Raw genomic sequence first — 19,208 nt, 5'->3', positions numbered from 1 at the left:
TTTATTAAGTCATGACAATAATTATGGTATGGCACAATGTCTCCCACGTGAATAGCCTCATTTGCCAATTGGTCCGCTCTTTCATTCCCAGGAATGCCCACATGGCTTGGTATCCAAGCCAGCACGACAGCACAACTCTTCTGTGAACATTTATATAAAAGATTCCTAATATTAAAGACAACTGGAGATTGTTTATGAGTCTTAAATGGGAACCTCGTTATGGCTTCTAAAGCACTGCGAGAGTCTGAAAAAATTATGGTTTTAGGTATCTTCAGCATAAGTATATATTCTATAGCTTTAAGTAGACCATAACATTCACCAGTGTAGACGGAAGTTTCAGGTGGCAGTTTGATAAGTTGTAATCCTTTGTATTGTGAATGGAAAATTCCAACACCAACACAACTCCTATCGCCATGTTTGGAGGCATCTGTGTATAAACAGTGCCAATTAGCCCATTCAATGTTAAGAAGGTTAATAAATTCTATTTTTGGATTAATATCGTTTTTAGATAAGCCTATGTTAAATCTAATATCTGGATCTATAATGAGACTGTTGTAGTCGTGTTGATATAAAGGAAGTGTCGCGCTTCTGTAAGTGGGTGCTTCTAAACTTTGATATTTTTTATAGCTCTTAACAAGACAAGGAGAATCCTTAAGGGCCCAATAATTACAGGTTCCAACCAGTTCTGCTAATTGTTTTACTTTTGAAAGTAGTGGATGAGAATCTAATTGCAGAGTACGAAAAAAGAATTTATCACAGAGGAACTGTCTTCTAAACGCAAGGGGTGGATCACAGCATTCTACTTGTAAGCAACTTATTGGACTTGATTTCATTGCACCTGTGACCAATCTTAAAGCCTTAGACTGAATAGAATCAATTTTTTTGATTGCTTTAACATTTCCAGGGTGTAGAAGGAAAGTGCCATAATCTAAAACACTTCTAATCAAAGCGTTATACAGAAATCTCATAGTAAAAGGATGAGCCCCCCACCAGACTCCGGTCAGACATCTTAAAATGTTCAGATTCCGTTCACATCTTAATACAATATTTTCAAAATGAGGAAGTCCAGTAAGTTTACAGTCTAATATAACTCCCAAAAATTTTACACTATCTTTAATTACCAATGGAATACCATTATAATGCACGTTAATAGGTGGAATATTTTTCATTCGTGAAAAAACTACAACAGAACTTTTAGACGGCGAAAGATCTAATCCATTATTATTCAACCAATTATTTAAGGCACTCAAAGATGATGATAATATATTACTAATGTTTTCTAAAGATCGCCCAGAAACATATAAGAGCAAATCATCGGCGTATTGAAGAACATTAACCTGCCCTTCAACAGAAAGTTCCAAATCATAAGTATAAATGTTGTATAGTAAAGGACTCAAGACAGATCCTTGTGGCAGACCCTTCCAAACTGTTCTTTTAATGACTTCATTTCCAGACTGGTCTAATGGATACTTTATATACCTTTCATGTAACATATTTATTATAAAATTAATCAAAAAGTTAGGAACATCTAGTTGAATTAATTTATTTTTTAAAACTGAAATATTGACGTTGTCGTACGCAGCATTTATATCTAAAAAAGCAGCAACTAAAGAGTCATTTTTAGAGAAACTTATTCTGATATCTGTGGTAAAAATGCTTAAACTGTCAAGAGTACATTTACCTTTCCTGAAACCAAATTGATTACATGATAAAAGTTTATTATGTTCTATAAACCATTCCAATCGAATTTTTACTAAGTGTTCGGCAACTTTGGCTAGTACAGTTGATAAAGCTATGGGCCTATACGATGTGGGATCTGAATTGGGTTTATTTGGCTTCTGTATTAAAATCAATGTTTGAGTCCTCCACTCTTTAGGAACAAAACCTGTTATCATAACATTATTAATTAAAGAAAGAAAGTAGCAAAGACTGTTATCATCAAGTTTTGACAAGAAAGAGTAAGGAATCCCGTCTTCACCGGGTGCAGAATCTTTAGTTGATGAAAGTACTCCTTTCAGTTCAAAAAGTGAAAAGGGGGAATTTAAAACATCTTCAGCATTATTATTACCTAGCAAAAGTGGCCTTAGAATCATAGGGTGTTCTGGGACATAAGGAGGACCCAAACGATCCATGACTTGTTCTGCTAAAAGTGGAGATATTTTACTCACTGTGACTTTAAATGCCGATCTAAACCTTCTAATGTTTTGCCAAACTATTGATGGTGAAACATTAGGACTTAATGATTTGCAAAACCTATGCCATCCTTCAAACTTTTTGGTTCTAAGTAACTCTTTAGTGGATTTAGCAACTTCTAAGTAATTATCAAAGTTATTATCAGTCATTTCATGACAATACTTCCTCTCTGCCTCCTTTCTTTGCTTAATTGCAAGAGTGCAATCTGAATCCCACCAAGGTGGGGATGGTATGGATTCTGGACCGCTGCTTTTTAATGGAAAGGTTTCATTAGCAGCTTCAATCAAAGCTGTGGCAAATGCTTGTGAACTGTCTAATATATTTAAATTGCTTATTTCAGATAAATTATTAATTTTTTGCTCTACAACCTCTCTATACTGATTCCATCTATCATCATTCAGCTTATGTTTTATACGGGGATGTCTGACATGTCTTTGAGGTTTCTTGAAAAAAGGAAAGGTAATGAGAATAGGAAAATGGTCACTACCATACGTGGAAACTGCAGTTGACCAAGATAGAGATGAAGCAAGATCGGGAGTACAAATGGACAGATCAATTGCACTAGGATTTCGTGCAAGCCTAGTTGGAGATCCAGTGTTTAATATGAATAAATTACGTGAGCTAATTAGTTCCAGCAATTTTTCTCCATAGTATAAAGTTTGAGCAGAGCCCCAGAACTCATGGTGAGCATTAAAATCTCCTAAGCATACAAATGGTTTAGGCAGGAACTTAAAAAGTTGTTCAATTTCTTTAAAAATATTGTTATTAGGTTTTTTATAATACAATGATACAAAACAAATGCTATTTACAACTACTGCTATAACAGATAGTTCATCACTATGTACAGGTAGTGTGATATAATCATATGTTAATGAGTTTTTGACAAGTATGGCCACACCACCATACCCATCAGGCCTGTCCTCTCTTAGACAGACATATCCTGGTATTTTAAACAATGAATCCCTTTTCAACCATGTCTCTTGAAGACAAAGTAGAAAGGGATCATATTTATTAATAACATGTATTAAATCTTGTTTCCTATTGATTAGGCTGCGAACGTTCCACTGAACCACTAGAGCTCTCTGATCCATTATTATTGTTTCTGAGTTGGTATAAAGCATTAATAACTGCTGCAACGTTGGACGGTGATACTGTGTTAGATTGGGACATTAAATTCATAAGAGCTTTTACTATATCATCAATACTAGGCTTCTCTTCTTTGTTACTATTAAACACAGGTTTTTCCCTATGGATAACTGGTTGTCTTATTATTTCTGAATGTGCATTTCTATCATACCCTTTGCCTAACTTTACAGGAGCTCTGGGTTTAAGATAAACAGTTTTTTTATAAGATTGGTTATTTAACATTGGTATTATATCCTGGTTACTCTGCAAATCATGTTGTGTTTGTGAGGAAGATGACAATGGTGTTGCAAGCAAGGCCTCAGCATATGACACCTTAGACACAGGTGGGTGAATTTTGGAAGCTTCCATGTAAGAGATGCAACTTTTGCTCATAGTTTCTTTAATAGCTCTTTGTCTGTTAAATTCTAAACATTTTTTACTAGTGGCTTGATGTGAACCTTTACACAAGCAACACTGATAGTCATCCTCATCTACATGACAAGATTCACCGGAGTGACCTTGTCCACACTTGAAGCACCTTGGATTTGAACGGCACTGATTTTTAACATGTCCAAACCGACAACAAAGGAAGCACTGAACCGTAGGATATATATAGAGTTCTACTGGCAAGGCCATGTAGCACATGTACACCCGGGTAGGTAATACTTGCCCATCAAAAGTAAGTATAACTGTACCTGTATTCACAAATTGAGTAATGTTATTGACAACAATTTTCCTTTTTATTCTTCTTATTTTAATAATTGGCCCACAGCCAATTGGCAGGTTAATAGAAGTCTGTACTTCATCATCAGTCAAGTCAAGTGGTACACCTTTAATCACTCCCATGCGTGTGACATTGAATGTTGGGATGAAAGCATTGTATTTGTTTTTTCCTAAGTTTTCATTACATAGAAAATTGTTAGCATCAGTGAATGTAGCAAATGTAATGCTGACACGATTTCTCCCTATTCGTTTAAGACTGCCGTTCACAACGCCTTGCACGTTATTTTGTCGCATAAAGCGACCAAAAGTTATTGGATGTAAAGTTGTGCCATCAGTGTTGGCTTCTTTTTGAACATGTACAACGTAAGGTGCAACATCGGACTGTTGGTAGCGGTCACGACCAATGGGCACATGAGTAGGTGTGGAGTTATTAAGTGTATTTGTATTTTCAGAATTCGAATTTACAATGGGATTCAGCTTTTCAGTTTGTTGTGGATGGCTGGCATTATCTTTCAATTTTGATTGGTTTACACAAACACAATCTGTATCTTTTATCTTGTTTGAACCAGATTTGCGTTTTCTTTTATTACAATTGGTACACATTCGTGAAAGTATTTTCCTTTTTAAAGTTACGTCCGTAGTATTTGATACATCAGTATCCATCGATGACTCTATCGCAGAAATTAAAATATCCATTGGTGTTTTTGACCCTGAGGGAATCGTTCCCCCAGGGTCAGGGGGCTGGCCATCCCCCATAAGAAATTACATATAATTATCACTTACCGATTACTATATACACCTAACTACTAAAAATAATTAATAAGTGAATCTAAATCTACAAATATATACACTAAATACAGACTCCAATCCTTTAAAATACAATTTCAAAAACTAGTTACGAAAAACCGCGTCCACCGCGCCTGAAGTTTCCCGCCCTTTTTTTTCAACTGTCGCGTTTACAATTACTCGAGCGTTTTTTACACGTAATTGGTACAATTCGATCAGGGAATCGCTCTCAGTACAGAGCTAACACTCGATACCGTTTTGTAATGCTTCGCCGTACCTAAATCAAAATCATGTCCATTAATTCGGGAGCAGTGAAAGTTGTTAAACGAGGCATTTTTATAACTTACGATTACTTCTGTGTTGAATGACTCAAGAATGACTGACATTGTCAAATCAAACTTGAAATAAAATAAAACAACATTTAACTTTACCAAAGAGTTTGTCACGTTTTGAAACAATGTACCAAACTTTGTTGTGTTTAGACTGTTTAGTTAATTCTCGAAATCAATTTTGGTAAATGGTAATATCTGGTACTTATAACAAAATCAGACAAATGTACTGATATGAAATGCATTTTCAGAAAAGGTGCTATCAAAGTATGTCTATGCTCAGTATTAGGAAACATCACTTCAAGTACTGTTATCGTGACTGATTAAAATGACATTAAGTAGATGAAGTCAGTTCTTTGTTGATAAAAGTGATAAATAAATAACATTTAATATCTTTAACATGCCTAGGTAGCAGTCTGTCTACCAAAATAAGCACAAAACAAAAAAGCGGCCAAGTGCGAGTCGGACTCGCGCATGAAGGGTTCCGTACCATTTATGACGTATTTAAAAAAAATCTACTTACTAGATCTGGTTCAACATTTTACCACTTTGGACACACATTTTACCACTTTGGAAGTGTCTCTCGCGCAAACTATTCAGTTTAGAAAAAAATGATATTAGGAACCTACATATCATTTTTGAAGACCTATCCATAGATACCCCACACGTATGGGTTTGATGAAAAAAGATTTTTTGAGTTTCAGTTCTAAGTATGGAGAACCCCCAAAATTTATTGTTTTTTTTCTATTTTTGTGTGAACCTCTTAATGCGGTTCATAGAATACATCCACTTACTAAGTTTGAACAGTATATCTCTTATAGTTTCGGAAAAAAGTGGCTGTGACATAATCGGACAGACAGACGGACATGACGAATCTATAAGGGTTCCGTTTTTTGCCATTTGGCTACGGAACCCTAATTACAACCAAAGAGCATATAATCACTACTTACAACCATGTGTAGGGTACTGTTCTATAATCCGTTTTTTTTTTTACTATTTACAGAATAGAGTCTAAGCGGAAAAAGTCGTGGAATGTATGGGGCCCAATACATTCCACGACTCTTCTCTTTCCGAACAGACTATACTGTGCTATACTGTAAGTGATTCGTTATTAAAAGAAGATTAAGCTTCTGTACCGTTATTTGAAGCCTATTTAATATTTGAGAGTGCGATGCTGTTTGACAGATGACGTAGCGGTTCACTATAGGCTGACACCTACCCCCTTTGTACTTGTATTTCAAGTTTTAACCCCCTCCACCAGGCGCCCGTGGCCCGCGGCCGCGGAGCTCTTCATTTGGCGTTCTGTTTGTCGGAACGTTCGGTTCACTGCAAAAAATTCTTAGAAATCCTTAGATTCTTAGAATTTTTTGTAAGTACTAATTGAAAGTATTGTAAACGGTTTTACCGTTCGATTGTTAATATTACTTCAATGATTTGATGGACAGCTTGTGTTCGTCAATGTGTTTAGCAAAGCTGACACCGCATCGATTCACATCGCGAGCGCAGCGAAGCTGTCGCGTAAGTAAGCGATTCTTATTTTATTTTGTTTACAGCGAATCGAATCATTTTAAGCACGGAGCAGGTCCTTGAAAAAGTGTAAATGTGAATGGCAGTTTATAGGCCACAGTTTTATTGTCCTCCGAAAGGGAGGTTATAGCGGTTCCTATTACAGTATAGAACTGCCTAACTTAGGAATAACTAAAAAGACGCGCTCTGCGACGTCGTAGTTTATGCTAATCAACTTGTGATTTTGCATTAAGTAACCTTAGGGTAATTACAATAATAATGATCGTAAGATATATATGACCTGATATTTTCCGTGCATTTCCAGACTTTCTGGTACTGTGCTGCTGTGATACAAATTATTTTATTTTGCATTTAAATCGAAATATCACAATAAAGGCTGGATTTGGAAGTACCCCCAATTTTAGAATGCTTGAGAGCTGGGGCTAAAACGCTTAAAATAAGCTAGAATAAGAAGCCATTAAAGAAATACCATGTTTGGTATTGCCATGGGTACCATTAAACAGTAAAGTTACTCTAGTATCATGCTGGCTACCAAATTAGGGTCCTATCCGCCTTAAAGTCGACGAAGCCCCGCTGTCGCGGGGCTTCTATTTCCGCTCTGAGGGACGAAAGGTAACTAACAAACCTACATCGAAAACCTCCTTTTCGATCTTTTTGTTTATATCCTTTGGAAAGTTTTTTCTTAATAATACCAACTTTGGATGCACAGTACCGTCAATATCTTTGTGAATTTTATTTTCAATTAAGGTATTTGTACGTAATAATAAATAGTGCAACTGCTAAAAGTGCCTTCTAGTTAAAGCAAGGGATTTAAAAGTGAAACTCTTGTATGTAAAACTGACATATCCCCATTCAGTTGTGTTATTGTGAATTTCGTTTAAGGAGTTTTATTATATTTATATACGTATAAAATTTTAGTTTTGACATGTATAACTGCATACAGGAGGGGCACTATTTACCCCTTTGCTATAACTATAACCCTTGTGAGAAAAGGAGGTTCGAAGTATCTTTTCATGACTTAAGAACGTAATTGAGACTGGGAGGTCGGGTGGTTACAGACCGCCGCTGCCTGCACAAGGCATAACACATATCCTGCTGCGTAAGCAGAGTTGAACAATATTGCATTATGTTAAATTAGCATACTGTAACCTTTCCCACCTGCGCAAGGTGTGGAGAAATTTACTACCATTGCGTAACTTATTGTACCTATACTACCTGTACCTATTATGGATATCCGCCATGGCCTATTACAATAACTATCCTGCTACTTAGCAGAAGGTTTATTAAAATATAAATATGTGCTGTTAAGCATACATACATAACGTACCTAATAATTCCCGCCTGCGTAAGGCGAGTGAATATTACTATTAAGCCAGCTGAAGACCTGCCGCCTGCGCAAGGTGTGCGATTTTCATTATCCTGCTACGCTAGCAGATGAAGCAAGATGGCTACTATAAGACCAGTATACTTAATACAATGAACATGGTTCCAAACGCCAAGACCTTTCCCGCCTGCGCAAGGCGTGTGAAAATGATTAGTCACTGGGGCTAAAAGTCAGACATGGTTTTGATTCTGTTATCAGATAAAAGTATATTAAGATCATACAACATGCCTGCGCAAGGCGTGCAACATCCATTTGCCTGCTGCGCAAGCGGGTATCAATTGGTTCAAGGTATCATTAATCAAATATTGGTACTACAAAGCATTTATGATATAAGTACCTACTTAACATGTATCTTTTTCTGTAAGCCAAGATTTCAACTCCCATGTAAATCTCCGACTAATTCACAATAATAATTCATAATCATTTATTTGCACATAAAAATCCTACGCAAGGCATTCGAGAAATAATTTTTTACTATCGTTTTGCTGCGAAAACACACCCCACTAAACATGAGACTGGCCCAGGAAGACCATAAAACCCTAAAAAGATAAAATAAGCCTTGACACACTCACTGCCAGCGACCCGCTAGGCGTATTCCCTTTTAGTAGGCGCTTTGCGAGACATACTGTTTTCTCGCGTTATCAACTTCGCTCGTAACGCGTAGCTCACGCTGGCACTGAATGTGTTAACTGGCTTTCCGGTGAGTAATATTAAAAATCACCATAAGTGGTTCATACTTCATACGTGGCCCATTCAGTCATGCTAATAATCTTGATAATCTAGAGTTCATGATACTGATCGTTGAATTAAAATTTTTAAATTTGTTTTGAATTGCCTTAATCAACCGGCCGCCCCGCCGCTACATAGTTCTAATGGTTTAAAGATATAAATATATTACCCTGGACTGGTTCAAGGTTCTTGGCTATTCATCATTTAACCCCATTTGGGTCAAACACAACAAAGGTTGGGAAAAATGTATCCCGCCCGTAGCAGCATAACAAGATTGCAGCAGCATAGCGTGGCTTGAACTCCGTTAACGTTGCGTTGTCTACAGGAAAGACGTGAAGGACTTAATAAAATGTCTATGACCCACAACTGGTATATAATCATAGCTCAATGCAACTAATCATCGCAGTCCAAATGAAAGAAAGCCATTTCGGTTATTAATCTAGATGAATACATCAGGCGTTAAAATATATGTCCTAGATGTCGGGACGACTTCTTGTTAATAGCCAAAAGTGCTTTTTTGGATAACGGATACAAACCCTTAAGGGTTGAGATACATACATTTACCTATTGGTTCGAATCTACTTTAAAAGACTGTGTGGTTATGATATTCAATATAAAACATTACAAATTTCCCGGGTGGAATTAAGCAGTCGTACATAGGCTACGGAGACTGCTTACCATCAGGCGGGCCGTATGCTTGTTTGCCACCGACGTAGTAAGAAAGGCAAGCAACCTCGAAGGTTATTTCTATACCAATGTTCATTAATTGGTGTCCTATGAAATTATTCCCATAAGTATTCAGTTTTTGGCAACAATAATGTACAAGACAAAGTTTCTGTATTGTATACTGTATGTTACAAAACATATATGTGAGAATCAGTGAGCTCACTGAGATAACATTAGAATTGCTTTATATCACCGTTGATACAATGTAAATGCTAGACAAGTCTGCGCCATTGGGCATGGGCATGCCACAGGTTAAGTTATCTACTTAAGTTTATATAGTTCTCAGATCTCGTTTAAAGTAATGTAACATTAGTTTTTCTTCAAAAACATAAAAATAGGAAGGCTACTTAATGCCAAATGATTAAATACTGATTATTTTAACGAAGGTCTTTGACCTTACTATCTAACCCGTCAGTCAATAACATATCCTTGGTAAGATAAATAGTTATGTCCATACATCTCGCGCTTCCTTGAGCTTGCACCAGGTAGTACAAGTAGGTAATCCTGAAATAAGGTACGAGTATATTTGTGGACAAAGCTGGGACTACCAGTTAGAATGGCTATTACTTATATGTGTTAAATTATGCGAATTGTAATTTATTCAAACACTTTAGCGAACGTAAATCTATCATCTACGCACAGGCCTAACCTTGGCTTATCAGGAACGCAGACATTGTAATATGTGAAATACCAGACGATACAAAGAACCAAGCGGGAGAGCACTCTCCTGGCAGAGTTTTCAAGATTAAATTGTAGCTCACTAACTGAAATTGACGAGCTTTTAGTGCCAATAATACAGATCTTGTTTAAGATTTTAATCAGTCACTTTATGTTTTTAATATGTATGAAACTAAAGGCCAAGTAAGTATATTCAGGTGAAAGCCTTAAATATACCTATACATCTTGCATGATGGTACATAATTTCAACATGATACTCGTAATAATGATACCTCCAAGAGGAAAAATCCTAGTATTATTTTTTGCTGTATTGCAGGCATTGAATTGATAAAGGTCATGTTCTTACCATACTGGCCCTAATTATTGTACATGTAATAAAATAAAACCACATTATAGGCTGGTTAAAGTATGGGTTTAGGCCCAAAAATATTTTAGAATACTCTCTGGGGTAAGACTACCATCGTAGCGAATATCAAAGAAAAATTAAAATGGTTACAGCAAATAGGATTTGTTGTGTATTATATAATATAATTCAGCCTATATACGTCCCAGTGCTGGGCACAGGCCTCCTCTCATGTGCGAGAGGGCTCGGGCTATAGTCCCCACGTTAGCCCAATGCGGATTGGGCACTTGTTGTGTATTATGATTGAAAATTGGATATTCTACGAGCTTATTTACATTCTGAATGGCTATGCACTGTACACAACTACAACGGTGAGAGTGGTAACGGGTTGAACTCTTTTGGATGAGTAACATAAAGCTGTTAATAGCGCTACCAAATTAACCTACTATATCACTTACTGTCTTATTGTTATTTAAGAATGTTCAAAAGCGGGAAAATAAGGACAGCTTATGTTAATCCATGAATTAATTGGCTGAGAGCTTGATTACTTCTACAATATAATAGACAATATTGCATGTTGTGATAAGTGCACTTTTCATATGATTTACGTTGCCCTTAAGACTGTAGGATTTTTGGAAAGCAAACAAGCGAAGCTCTGAAAAATGTATATAAAAATCGTTTTTGTGAGCCTATAAGTTAAATTGTATCCTGCCTCATAAGTAAATACCAATATTTGGTAACCATATCTGGGTAAAAGACACTTTAAAGTGTCAATAATCAAGTTTATTTTCTTTTTGGCAAGGTAATATAAGGTCAAATATGAGTCAGTTTGTTAGAATGTGGACCTTGAAATCAATTGAAAGTATTGAAACACATATAATGATCGCAATGTTATTGTTGGATGGATAAAATAAAAAGTATAATTATGTTTTCATAATTTATTTTAATAAACATACAGTTTTCTATATTTATAGGTCCTATCTATAAATAACATTGTAAAGTAAAATATGTCACTGCACACTTTAAGCCTTTTCACATTCATCCATGTACCCGGATTGTTAAGTACACTTATACTTGTTGTCTCCACCATTTTCACATATCAGTATAAATTAATCACATTGGCGTTTTCTGACCACCAGGCGATCACAGACACGTCTCAAATATTAAATAGGCTTCAAATAACGGTACAGAAGCTTAATAGCAGCGTTTTACCTTACAATAAAACGCTTATTAAGCGAAATACCTTATTTGAAGCCTATATATTTTTAAATTCGCCTGTGGCTACAACACTCAGTTGCAATAAACCAAATCACTTATATAATGCCCGTCGAGGGTATTTTTAACTCACTGCGTTTTCTCCTACCATGCAGGTTGCAATAAGCAACATCTATAGTCTATACATACAAGTCAACTGGTATGTCTCTTCATATTGAAAACGAAATAATATCAAATGCAATCCTTTTTCGAATGTGGTATATTGCAACTTCGTTTTATTTATATTTTGAGACCCAATGAAGAGCTCCGCGGCCGCGGGCCACGGGCGCCTGGTGGAGGGGGTTAAAACTTGAAATACAAGTACAAAGGGGGTAGGTGTCAGCCTATAGTGAACCGCTACGTCATCTGTCAAACAGCATCGCACTCTCAAATATTAAATAGGCTTCAAATAAGGTATTTCGCTTAATAAGCGTTTTATTGTAAGGTAAAACGCTGCTATTAATGATTGTAGAAAATTAAACTCAAAAAATCTGACCTATGCTTAAAACGGAACGTTTTCAAGCAGCGGTGTACAAATAGCTACGGATAATTTCCAATCACAGCCAAGTATTTTTCCGAATGGGTTACTATGATTGGTTACCGAGGACCAAAATGGATTACGGTGACATTACAGCAGCGTCGTCGTGACTTTGTAGAGAACTCACTTAATGTTTTTGACATTTGTAGTTTTAGGGAAAGTCGAGTTGATTTATTATCTAAAATATCTTATAATTATTTTTTATTAACATAATGTCTACCCCGACAGAGTTAAGTTTTGACGAAATATTAAAGTTCATGTTAGCACATAATGGGAAAGTGACAAATTATGAGCTGGTAAAACATTTTAAAGTGTTTCTTATGAATCCCGACATGAGAGGTACGTAAACAACTGAATACTTTGCTATATTGTCTTCGTAGCATAATGGCAATAATACATGACTAATATTTGTAGATGAAGCGAGGAACACTTTCAAGAAACACGTAAATGCGTTAGCTATTATAAAGAATCAGAACAATGAGAAATGGTTGATACTTAAAAAGAAGTACATGCCGAATAACAGTAAAAAAGAAGAGGTGGCTGCTAATGACAGTGTATCAGAATCGGAAGGTACCACCCAGTCGGTGCCGTACCAGCCCCCGCCTCCATTACAACTTAATCAAGACTTTAGTATTTTAACAAACTTGATCCAGACAAATAATACTGTTCAAAGTACTGACACTCCATCCCCACTGCATCAAAGTGAGTCTAGCATCAGCTTAACTCTGCCCAGTGATATTTCACCTGAGGATGTCCCACCAAAAGTACACCCAAGACGCAAATCTGCTGATAAAGCAGCTGAAAAAAGAACGAGTATACCTGTGGCTCCCTTAGAACGGACATTATCAACACCAAATGATGACAGTGAGGTGCCAATAACCGAGCCCTTGTCATCTACTGCTATATCAAAAAGTGAAAGCATGTTGGTTGACAATGAACAGATGATCTCGGTGAAGGAGCGGAAGCAGATGTTTAATAGGATGGCTTCGGAGGGAGACATGCTAAAACATCAAGTGAGCGGAAACTTAAGTGCACAGGTTAGTAAGCAATATTAATTGTTAGTAAAAAGGTATATATTTTGACGACCTGTCTGGCCTAGTGGGTAGTGACCCTGCTTATGAAGCAGATGCTTCAGGGTTAGAATTGTGGTAAGGGCATTAATTTGTGTGATGAGCTTGACTATTTGTTCCTGAGTCATGGGTGTTTTCTATGTATTTAAGTATATATATATAAGATTAATGTTGTCTAAGTACCTACAACACAAGCTTTCTTGAGATTACTGTGGGGAGATTATTTGTATAATAGTCCTATAATCCTATAATATTTATTTATTTTATTATTTCTTTATTATACATGTGGTACAGTCACTAGACTTAAATCGACTGGGATATAAACCGTGATTACCTTTTATATTGTTTTTATTGAGCTCCCGATATTTCGACTCAGTTACATGCATCTTGTTCACGGGTAACTGGAGATAGCGGGTGGGTGTCAAAGTTGTGTAGACCACGCTCGGTCTACCCACATTCGTGTGCGTTGGCTGCATTTGTTTTCAACAAGTTGTGAGGATGAACTCAAACTCACAGCGGGCCCAAACTGGAGAAGAGTGGCCCACGACAGACCCCAATGAAAAGAGCTGGAGGAGGCCTTTGCCAAGTGGTACACTGAGTTAAGAGACATACTCAATGAAAGGGCTTAATATATAGATAGAACTGTTCATAAATATGTCAGCCCGTGAATTTAGGTCTATGGGACCTTCGCTACCAATACCCATTCTACACCACGTTGGGGTTGGTTAACCACATGTGACAAGCTGCATTCATATTGGGGAACTGCAGGTATTCTAGTTATTTGTAAATTATATGTACACTTCTCTAATGTAGAAAAATTCTATCTAAATCCGGTTTGCTCCCTTGGCTGGTTTTCTTCTAAGATTTTTGTGACACGTCTTAATAATAATTTTGAAAAAATCTTGTCTAAATTACTTATCAAGCTTATTGGTCTGTAATTGTTCATTTCAGTTTTGTCTCCTTTCTTGTGTAAAAGAGTAATTGTGGTTTTAGTCCATTGTTCAGGTATAGTCTCTGTTTCCAGAATTTCATTGAAAAGGTCTGTCAGTGGGTCTAAGATGTTCTTAAGGACGGCTTTTAGGAGCTCATTACTAATGTTGTCTTCTCTGGGAGATTTGGCATTCTTTTGTGTAAGAATTGCATACTCCACTTCTCTTCTTAAAAAGTCCGGGATCCTGTCATATTCGTTTTTAACATCAGTTTTTGTTTTCTCTATTCTTGATTTAGAGTAGTAACATCATAATCGTTATTTTCAAGGCTATGCCCTATTATAATTATATTATTTAATTGGTGGTGTGTCTTATTTTAGCCAGACATTATGATGACGGCTTTTGAAGTTGATGGGATTTGGTGGTTAGCAAAACAATGTAGTAAATGTAATTAGAAAAATACCTCATATAGAGAATATGGTGTTACGGGATGAACAGGATGTAGATTGTTGTATTTTCATTGAAATATTAGTACGAAAACCTTTTAAAAAATTTGTTGCATAAACAGTACAGGTATGGATACTAATATATCATGCATTGCAACAGAACGGTAAAATAACAAGTAAAAAAAGTAATTATTAGGGCAACTTTCATACAAAATGTTTTATTTTTCGTTTTAAGCTAATGGTGTGGGGTATCGTTGGATAGGTCTTTCAAAACGAATAATAAGGGTCTCCAAAAACATTTTTTGATAAAGAATATATTTTCGGAAAATCAATCGTAAAACAAAAGTTTAACTCATACTTTCAATGAAAACTATAGTGAACATGATCGGTCCAGCTGTTTTTGAGTTGTTCCAAAAAGTCTTCTTAATAAAAAGACGTACAAAGCGCTGCGAAGGTACTCCCTTATGTTTGTAATGTACATAATACTTACTAATAACCCTCGTTTAGCCTACTCGACAGCCGACTAGCCGACTCGTTTATGCATTTTTATGACGCCCACACTAGTTCCTACAAATACTTAAGCGAGCGGTTGTTTTATGCGATAAGGCGGGACCCCACAGAGAGCGAGCATACGCGCTAGGCAATTTTCTCGCGCACAAACCGGCCAGTGTAGACGTGCCTCGACCGACGCAGCGCGCGTGTCTGCTCGCCTGAGCGCTCTCGCTTGCTCTGTGTGAACACACCTATAGACGCAGCGTTTAACGCATGCGATCACGGAATGTAGGGAATATGACAATGCGCTTATCGCTGCGTTTACCGCGTAAAACAATAAAGTATACGGTCGGCTAATCTGATTTAAAATGGGAGTGTGGTGCGGCAAACGATTCTATTGGTTATTGACAAACACATCCTTCGCTAAAATTAGACCAAGCTATTTTAATAGAGCAGACTGAACGTGTTATTTTAATCGTCCCACTTCTATGAAAAAATGACAATTATAATAACACTTTCACAGACTGTGTTATCAAAATCGCTGCCTACTTAGCTTGGTCCAACTCTTCGCATCCTTGCACAGCTCTGGGGGAAACACAGCTGTATTCATAGATCACATTATCTTATCTCGGTCGTGACCAATTTCTTACTAAGTAGTAATAGTTATAGGGCTTTCAAAGGAATGAAGTTTATCAAAAAACATCGATAAACAATTACAAGTAAAAAAAAAAATCTATCTATCGCTACTATAAAATCTAGCGTACTCGTACTTTTTTATCCATGTAACTGTTTCGGACTAAATCGTGTTTTAATTATGACCCTGGTTAGAGTATCATTTTGTCCCAAAAAGCCACTATTTACTTACATAATTATTGCTTTGAATGAGTCTAAATAATTATACAAATTTGAGGACCGGCCGCCTGCGGCGACCATAGCACCTGTTTCGATGGACCCCATTATCCCCAATTTATTCCAAGAAAGCGTAAATGTGTTAAGTTCTCATTCACTAACGACATTGTGGAATAAAAAGATTATTAACTAATATTTAGACCCCAAAATTCTGAGTGCATATTAAATGTCAACGATATATTAACGCACATTTTATTATTTATCGTTGTTTAATACATTTCTACTCTAAATAATGTGAAACAAACCTTATAGGGAAGTGCACAATCATACGAATTTTAAGTTATTGTATGTATAATCCGCTATTGATAATATGAGTGATTAAACATTCTAGTCTGGTTTTATTTAAATTATGAAAACATTAACTCGCGGTTGATACAAATTTTATTCCTTTTTGATCATGTTATGTGCATAATTGTCGTTGTTATTGTACCTTATAGTTCCTAATAGCAAGAAGGGGTCGGGCGAAATCACCGGAAGTTAATCTCGGGCACCGATACTATTCATCGGTATTATTATGGTAGGATTATTTTCGGGCTAAATAGCAATGAGTCGGCAACTCTTTTCGGCCGTTTTTGCCCAAAATTGTTTAACATATCTGTTTTCTCTTGACTAAATAATACATGTAACACAAATATATTGGCTAAGGCTGCGTTTCCACTAGAGATGCGCGACTGCATTTATTTTCCTCGCTCAGCATGCAGTAATTCTATTGGTCCTTAAAAACATCCCTCGCTACGCACCCTCGCACATCTCTAGTGGAAATGCAGCCGTATACCATGCATTATAATAATACAATACTCTCTTTATTGCACATCTCAATATAAGAAAATAATACAGTAAGAAAACAACAATAAAATTAGAGGTAGACAACAGGCGATCTTATCACTAAAAAGTGATCTTTTCCAGACAACCTTAGTGAGTTGAAACCGGGAAATGTTAACATGAGTAGATTGCCGGCGTTATTGCAATCAAAACCATCCAGGCGAATTACATGACTAAAAAACGGAACGAATCGAAGATAGTTACTCTATTGATAATTATGATGATATGAATATAGAATGTTAATGGCGTCGACACCTGGCACGTCTAATTGAATTGTTTAGCCCTCGTACGTCAAGCGGATGGTCAAATTGATTGTTATCTGTAGTCTACAAACTAAGGGATAAAAGAGGTCGATTGCACCCGAGATATGCGACCCTTCGAGTCTTTCCTTCAAAGTGTATTTGAGTTTTAGAAAATTTGGAAATAGAGCAGACAGCACGTATGTACCTACTATAATTTTTGAAATACAGTCGAAACACTGGCATTATTAAAAGATCGTAAAAAACTGCGTTATTTGTTGACTTTCCACGTTGAATCTACTGCATCGCTCTTGCATAATCTCTTTTAATTTAACAGGATAACAAATTGCAAAACACCATAATAAACATAACGCTAGCCCATATCGGTATAATGCGACACTACACCCGAAGGACACATTTGAAATATAACCGGAGGGATGTTGTAAGTGAAATTTTTTATAATAATAATTTTGAGTCATTCGGACTACCCTACACGAGGGATGCGTAATTGAACGAAGTTTACAACGATGACACAGTACAGTTCCAATCAGTACCTAGACTGACCCATTAGACATGGTAATACTTAGTACAAACCAAAACCGAATAGGGTAGAGTGGGAAATATCTGAAACTGTGAAAGATAAATAGTATGAATGATAAATAAAAAAAGTTCCAATACCCTATACAAATTCGGTTTTCAGATGACAAATTGACATTTATTTAATGTAATGTCATTATTCGTGATAGTGTCTGTATTAAACACACGCGTAATCAAACATGTCGCTGCTGCTTGTGTGTAGGCAGCATAAATAATAGCGTATTTTAAAACTACCCAAAATCACCGCCGAATACTTTTCCAAATATAGATATATCTGACGGTGCGTGTTCAAAAGGATATGTGACGATTAAATTGTTCTATATATGTATAGAGGCGTATCTCCTTTTGTTAAGCTATCAGATACGCTGCTTTTGATACTGATTGTAGTACAGTATTTCGAATGTCTGAAATCAAGTTACTGTCTTAATTTAGCTGTGATTCTGGAAACAAAAGCTTCTAACGACAATATTAGTCTGCATAACGCCTCACGCCAAATGGACTTTACGATTGCTTCACACTGCCTTACACACCTCGTTGAGTGTTGTTAAGTGAACGACGAGCTTTAGGTTTTAAACCTATTTAGCTTTAGGTAACTATTACTTATGAAATGATCGTACCTATATAATTTATAATTGTTACGTATTTGCGGTGACTTATTTTTCAAAAGTGTTTTCAATAATAAAAAGACACGTCAAGTTCAGTTACCTTTTTCCGAATGCTAAAAAACGAAGTATAGACAGATTGCTACGGCCACAGCACGGACTCTTCTTTTGCGCGCATTCAAAGGGACAATCTGGGGCAATACCCTTATTAAATCGCTTCTACCAAGCATGTGCCGGACATAGGTTACGGGCCGTAATATATGTCCGCTAGATACACATAAATAGATGAGACGATACATCCGCTAGTCAGCATAGTTATTTAAAACTAAATTAAATTAGACCCAAGCTTTAAAAAGTGCGCCAGGATAAGAGTGAAGCTTTTACCATTCATTTAGTTCCTATCCATAGATACATCATTAAATATGATAGATGATTTCGATTACAAATTAACGGTTTACATGTAAGTTTTCGTCGCGTGCCAGATTTGTCATCTCTGCATGTGTTCCGAGTTCCTACATGCTAATCGCAACGGATGAGACACGTGTTTTTAGGGATCCTTACGCGAAGGTTGCCAACAGGAGCCGACACCATGCTATCTATCAGGGAAAGCCAGTTGTAGGTTTAATATTAACGTTAGCTTACGACGGTGAAATAAAAAGTTTTTAAAAAGAAAATAGTCTTTGGATGTCAATATCTACAAAGTATAAAAATAATTAAAAATTCAATCTATTTATTTTAATTTAACATAATATCATAATTATTAGCTA

General features: G+C 36.4%; 1 protein-coding gene across 1 annotated transcript in view; it reads left to right on the top strand.

The window, feature by feature from the left end:
* The first annotated feature begins 12,383 nt into the window (after nt 1-12,383).
* LOC133531127 (ankyrin repeat domain-containing protein SOWAHC) overlaps nt 12,384-19,208 on the top strand; it is an 84,056-nt gene continuing 77,231 nt past the window's right edge. Inside the window, exons 1-2 of the mRNA XM_061869284.1 lie at nt 12,384-12,674; nt 12,750-13,372. Coding sequence (XP_061725268.1) covers nt 12,548-12,674; nt 12,750-13,372 — 750 coding nt within the window. The 5' untranslated portion in view covers nt 12,384-12,547. The remainder of the gene's footprint in view (nt 12,675-12,749; nt 13,373-19,208) is intronic.

This window comes from Cydia pomonella, chromosome 1 (genome assembly GCF_033807575.1).
Source record: "Cydia pomonella isolate Wapato2018A chromosome 1, ilCydPomo1, whole genome shotgun sequence".
Classification (NCBI taxonomy): Eukaryota; Metazoa; Arthropoda; class Insecta; order Lepidoptera; family Tortricidae; genus Cydia; species Cydia pomonella.
The sequence above is the reverse complement of the archived record's forward strand: the minus strand, read 5'-3'. Positions and strand labels throughout refer to the sequence as shown.